At 32.3% G+C, this 7,500-nt stretch overlaps 1 protein-coding gene across 1 annotated transcript in view; it reads left to right on the top strand.

The window, feature by feature from the left end:
* The first annotated feature begins 6,263 nt into the window (after positions 1-6,263).
* The window catches only part of LOC122248635 (opioid-binding protein/cell adhesion molecule homolog), a 350,885-nt gene continuing 349,648 nt past the window's right edge, over positions 6,264-7,500 (top strand). The window contains exon 1 of the mRNA XM_086536658.1: positions 6,264-7,397. Within this exon, the coding sequence (XP_086392784.1) occupies positions 7,148-7,397 (250 nt within the window). The 5' untranslated portion in view covers positions 6,264-7,147. The remainder of the gene's footprint in view (positions 7,398-7,500) is intronic.

Here is a 7,500-nt window from a genome sequence, read left to right as displayed (position 1 = left end):
TAATTGTGAGCATGTTCGTGTGGATATTGCCCATACGGTACCATTTGATTTATTGTTATTAAAATAAACACACGTGCGCGGGCAGGTATCCAAACACACACACACATACACACACACGTACACACACACGCACGCACGCACGTACACACACACACGCACACACACGCACGCACATACACACGTACACAGACACACACACGCACGCACACACACACACACACACACACACACACACACACGCAAACAAACAAACAAATGTTATATGAAAATAAATGACAGTGATGATAATAAGAAATAAGAGGACTACCGCTACAAAAATCACTGTTTTTAATTATCTGAATAATAAAGTTATCAAGGGTAATGATAATGATATCAATTATTATCATAAAATGATGGCTTCAGAAATTATAATGTCGATAGCAATAGTAATCATAATTAATAACACCAACAATAGTGATAGTAATAATGATGAAAATAAGGATATTAATGCTATCATCTCTAAGGAGTTTTATACATACATATATATATATATATATTATATATATATATATATATATATATATATATTATATATATATATATATATATATATATATATATATATATATATATATATTATATATATATATATATATATATATATATATATATATATATATATATATATATATATATATATATATATATATATATAAGCGCACGCATAATCATATTCATAACATTTCTATTAGTTCTAGTAAATGCAGTACTGCTAATGATAATAATCAGAGTATTATGAGTGATAACAAGAAACAATAAATGATAATGGTAGTGAAAAATCATAGTCAGACATAGAACATAACTATAATGAGGATGATGATATTAATAATAGTGATGATAACTACAATAATGATAATAATAATAAGAATAATAGTAATGATAAAATATAATGATAAAGATAATAATAATAATCACTATCATTATCATAATTATTATCGATATCATCATAACAATAAAACTGCAGTGACATTGTGCAACAACAAACCAACAGGAACAGTCATAACAATAAAAGGAATATTGTCAACTTTAATAACCATAATTCTAATACTAATGTACACATTAATACTGATTTTAATACCTATTTGGAAACCTGTAATATAGTTAATGGTTGTCGTATTAGTACCAAACGAGAAGAAATAAATGTTTGATTTATATATATACTTGCAAAATGATATAAAAAAAGGAGCATTAGCATTTTTGTAAAGTTAATGATAATATAAATGAGATTATCAACACCAACAAGGTAAAATTTGACATAGAAAAAAAAAAAAAAAAAAAAAATATATATATATATATATATATATATTGTAATTAATGGCAATAATATTAAATGCTACACCTCTTACTAAGAGATATCTTGGTACAGCTTAATGGAAATGATAATGAAGATGGTTGCAGTGTTTCAGTATCAACAACAGCAGCAGAACTAATACCATTAGTAAAGAAAAATAACAGTCTCGATGATAATGCTGAACATGATGATGACAATAAGATAACATTCGTCATCATTATCATTATTATCATCATCAAGATAATGATAATAATTCTTGCTCTCATCATTACCATTATCATATTAAAATCACCACCACCATTGTCAGTAGCCTCATAACCTATCGGAAAATAATGACAATACTAACATATCGATGAAATAATGCAAGGTAGGTACAGTGACCAGATGTTGCAGCAATTGCAAGTCAGGCGTTTCAGTTTATATCCTGTATCCTGTGGAAGGTTCTTGGCTGGTTTCAGGTTTGTCAACAGGATTACGTGAAAATATTCAGACAGGTTTTCATTATGATTTATGGGTAAGCTGGAGTTTATGGGCAGGTGAATAGATATGATTGTGAGTCAAATCTATCTATCTAAGGATATAGGATCCAAATAAAAGAATTGACAGTCAATGCGACTCATCATAGAAAATGGATCTGTCAGGAAGATTCAGTTCGCTTAGGATTTGTGGTAGACTTGTGTGTTTTTGGAATTGGAATTTTTGGGCGTTGGTAGAGGTTTGCGTTCTTCGTTGTTGCTATTTTTATTATTGTTATTTTAGTTTTTTTAAAATTCTTACTGTTATCATTGTTATAAGATTATATATATACATTTATATATATATGTATATATATACGTATGTATGTATGTACACACACACACACACACACACACACACACACACACACACACATATATATATATATATATATATATATATATATATGACATTTTATTATTATTATTATCGTTATTATCACAATCATTACTATTATCATTATTACCATCATTATTATCATCATTGCTGTTGTCAGGATTTTTGTTATCCCCCTTATTATTGTTATCATAATTGCTATTGTTCTTATCGTTGCAATCATTATCATAATTAGTTTTACTCTTGTTGCTATAATTGTTCCTATCATTTTCATTATTATCATTACTATCATTATCATTATTGTTATTATTATTATCGTCATTATCATGGTTATTATCATTATTGTTCTCATGATTATTGTTATCATCATTGTCATAATCATTATTATGATTATCATATTTGTTATTACTACCATTGTCATTGCTATTTTTAATGCTATTGTTATTATTATTGGCATTGTCATTGCCATTATGATTTCATTGTTATTATTCTTGTTATTATCATTTGCTTTATCTTGCTGTTGTCGTTGCCCTCTTAATTATTACTATCTTATTTTCATTGGTATCTTGTTATTAGCATTATCATTCTTATTCTTTTTGTCATTATTATTATATTTTTTCCTAATTATCGTTATCATTGTTATCATTACTGTTGTTGCTATTACATTATCAATATTACTATCGTCATTATCTTCCTTCTAATATTCACTATAATATCTATTAATGTTATCATTATTATTATTATTCTTTTATCATCATTATTATCTTTATTGTTATATCTATTTCTGTTATCATTATTATCATCTCTGTAATTGATAACAATAACGATAATTACAATTTTAAACTTCACGAGTGTTAATGAATTAATTATTCTCTATTAGTAAATGAACATCAGTTTTTCCATTCTTCCATTTTGTCTTTTTATTTTCTATTGTATGGATATTAAGACAATTAATCAGAGAACTGTATCTTAATTATGTCATCACTATTTGGAGGAGTGTGAGCAAAGATAAAAGTGAAGCTTATGTAACAAATTAAAGGATTATCAAAATTCAATTATGATAATTTCTAGATGATATAAAAGATAGTACTGAATACCAGGTACATTAGTAAGGAAACAGTACACACTCTGAGCCCTGGACAGGTGTCACTATAACTAGGTTACAGTGAAACACCACACATGCAGTTTCTCGAACAATATAAACTCGTGAAAAGTGGCAAAGTTGAACTGTAAAATATTTATATTGTCATTCATAAATATGAATAAGTGTCTTAAATAAAAGTTAAACTAATTTACATATATACCACTGCATATATATAAGAATCAAATATCATGCAATAAAATTATAGCATGACAAACAAACACTTAATAAAATAGATGTAAAACCTTATTCTTACCTCTTGACTACTTAGTGATACAATAAAATTACAATGTAAATGCATTTATCAAATTAAATTTCTTAACCTCTAAACTTAAGAATCAATGATCTAAATAATTAATACAATCATTAATATTGTTCAGCATCTGATGCCACTAATGATTATTAAATATGAAACATCAAATAGACAAAATCAATATTTCTGAACATCTCCAGAAATAACGACACTTATAATTTTCAAGCATATATGATTATAGGCAGCATCAATCTCTCTCAATATATAAGGTTTAGAATATCTCGTCCATTGAGAATGAAGAAATGGATAATATTTAGAGATCCAGAACCAACACACGGAAAATCACCAATTAGGAATAAACATCAGACCAATCTTACTTTCTGTTGTAAACACTAAGCTTCACCACACTGCCTGATGCTCCCTTTCCCCAAGCAGTATTCCCTTGAAAATACTGGATTATCTAAATAATTCTTTTCTAATGTATAATCCCCTAACTAACCTCATTTGTTACTAGCAACTATCAGTACAGAGATATGAATTTGGATAATACTAGAATTGTTTGCTGAAAAGTTGACAGCAAATTGCATGAATATGTAAGTATATATATATATATATATATATATATATATATATATATATATATATATATATATATATATATATATGTATGTATGTATGTATATGCATACACACACACACACACACAAACATGTATATGTATATGCATATATATATGTGTATAATATATATATATATATATATTATATATATATATATATATATATATATATATATATATATACATATATATATGTATATATATATATATATATATATAATAATATTATATATATATATATATATATATATATATATACATATATATATATATATATATACATATATAAATAATATAATATATATATATATATATATATATATATATATATATATATATATATATATATATATATATAATATATTCAATATATTCAGGAATAGTATCTTGATTCTAATAGTTTCAATAAGACATAATCCCGAAGTCCTAACCTCCACATCTCGTTCCTGCCCACCATAGTACATTACGCTAAACCGGCTTAGTTACCAATCAACGCTCAGAAGTTTTTTTTTCCCCTCTTGCCACGTGCTTGCGATAAGGAGATAAGAACTCGATCCTAGCCTCCCGTTGCTAAGCTCTGGTTGTTTGTCTGACTTTTCGATGTCCACTGCGCCCTCGTGATGAGTCTGCTTGCAAGTGATGATTGTGGTGAAGATGGCGAGAGTGATGTTTATGTTGGAGATGATGGTGGTAATATTGATGATCATAATGGTGATAGTAATAATAATGATAATGATAACTGTAATAATGAGGGTAAGAATAATAGATATAATAACAATGGTAATAGTTAAAATAATGGTAATACTAACAACAATAAAAATAATGGTAATTATAAAAACGATGACAATAAAACTTATGTGATCATGATAACAAAGGTGTTTACAGCAACAAAGACCTCAGCATTAACTATGCCAGGATGACTGAAAGCATAAGTGGCATGCAAATCTTTTTCATTGCTGGAATGGCAGCTTTATTGATGATAATAACATTGCTTCGTGTATGCCGGCTTTGAACGTAATTCTTTGTAATGCCTGCAAAAATCCGTTACTGAAACAATGTTATTAAATGAACGTAACGGAGGTTTCTGATCTCAAAGGCATCATGAAATGTTAAAGCAATCATAAAACCTGAAAGCACTTGATGTACATAAGATCCCCTTTCTCAAACCGATTAATAAGATATGGGGAATACTCTTACATAATCTCGTATTATGACATGTTTTTATTCTGTTTATCGGCTTCTTTATTGGTCTATTTCATCAACGGTTAGTTCCAGATTAGAGGTTTGGCCACATAAAGGATTCCTGTACAGATAGAGAAAAGGGATCGTTATTTATCATTTCACAGTTATACTATTTTTTTCTGTAGAATGCTAAGAATCTTTAACCTTCAAAATCATAGGAATTTTTTTTTTTTTTTTACTATTTTCCGTAGGGATAGAGTAGAAGCTACGGTCTTTCTTTTTACACTCATTTTCCTTAAGTTAATCCCTACAGTCATCAGCACCATCTGGTAGTCGATATCTCAACTAATACAATCGTAGCGTCGTGTGGATGCCAAAGATCACTGGTTACGTGTAATATTTGGTATGTATTATCATTACTTTTTTTTAACTTGCAGGGAACGAGAATTTGCTAATGTTTCAATTGGCAACGAGGGTAATCAATTGATTGTGATCTAAAATAGAATGATATATATTTTACTTAAGGAGATAAATAGTTGCTTATAAAATATTTTTACTCACTACTTCACGTTTTTTTTTTAACTGGCGCCGAGAAAATAACATACACAACCAACGTGCGATTTCCTCACAAGCATATAAGCATTTTCTAATTCCCCAGTGGAGAGAAAAGCTTCTTAAGTGGCCCATTTTATACGAAAAAGCCGCTTTTGCGTGACCAAATTCCCATCTTAGAGAGAGAGAGAGAGAGAGAGAGAGAGAGAGAGAGAGAGAGAGAGAGAGAGAGAGAGAGAGAGAGAGAGAGAGAGAGAGAGAGAGAGAGAATCTCTTCCACATGCTTCCCGAGATCTCAAGGAGCCCCTGAAGCACCACCCACACAACCTCGAGACACAGTGGCGCGTCGTCCGGGGTTAACAGAGTCGAGCGAAGTGTTCGGTCCCGCCAACGCCAAGGCAACACGGGACTCAGTGTGCTCCGAGACGGTGAGGGGAGTGGACGTGCCTCTCGCGCTCCCGCCTTCGTCCACGTGTCGCTCGAGCCCACCAACCGGTTATTTGGGGGACTTCGACGAACTGTCTTGTTGCGGGAATGGTCGTTACGACTGGACTGCCTTGCGCTAGTGATGATTGCTGTTGTTGCTGGGCTGCTCTTAGCGTAACAGCTTTGTGGGATCTTGACATTTTTCTATGAAACTGAAAATAACAAGTTGAGAAAACGCGTAGCCTCCTGTTGACAGATAGAACAGTTTTGTTGACAGTTTAGTCTGGACTCTTAGAATTCCAGAACGCGTAATATGGTAGCTAAACACAAATAAACGTATAATTAAGATATTATTCATTGTGAAAAATTATGATTTAGAGACAGACGAAAAGGGGCACTCAGACCTAAGCGACGGGCATGCAAACAGAGTTAGCAAAGTAAGAAATGTAATCAAAGGAAACATATAGAGTAACAGTCCTGACAGTTGAGAATAAAAAAATCTCCAATATCAAACGGAGGAATTCTTAGCAAGGATACATATTTGTGAAATAGGAAACCGCACAGGCAGAAGCAGCCCTTGCCTCTGATCCTCCCTTGAGCCAGTGGAACGGCACGGGCGCTCAGTTGGCCAGATTTGTGACAAACTTTTCTAGAATATGCGAGTATAATTCAGAAAAAAGGGAATGCTGTGAGCCTCCATTACCGGGAACACCCGAAAAGAGTGGACTTTTCTGCCCGTCGCTTCGCTGAGAACGGGGAAATATTAGCCTTTTCTGCAGCAGCCCTACGACCATGAAGGTGTTCAGCAGCGACGTCAGCAGCAGGAGCAGATCGGCGGCACATGAAAGCGGAATGCAGCGGTGTTCCCGAACCAGCCCTTCGCAGCGTGCGTTCCCTGCTTGCGGCAGCAGATCGGCGAGAGGGAGCGGGAAGCAGGGAGACCATTCCTCTTGGATGGCCGTCCTTTCCTGCTCCTTGATTTCGCTGCGGGTGTCCATGGCGCCGCTCCTGCCCGGCCTCGTCCTCCTCCTTCTGTGCACAGGTCAGTGGGTGAGGTCGCGGCCGCACTCGGCTTCCTAATCAGCCTCGTAATTGTGTTTAACGCGAGGAACGGCTTGTCGTCTCTCGTGTGTGGCACAGCGGAG

This window comes from Penaeus japonicus, unplaced genomic scaffold, assembly GCF_977035675.1.
Source record: "Penaeus japonicus unplaced genomic scaffold, GWHDUDI00000001_assembly GWHDUDI00000005, whole genome shotgun sequence".
Classification (NCBI taxonomy): domain Eukaryota; kingdom Metazoa; phylum Arthropoda; class Malacostraca; order Decapoda; family Penaeidae; genus Penaeus; species Penaeus japonicus.
Note: the sequence above shows the minus strand (reverse complement) of the source record. Positions and strands in the feature narration are given on the sequence as shown.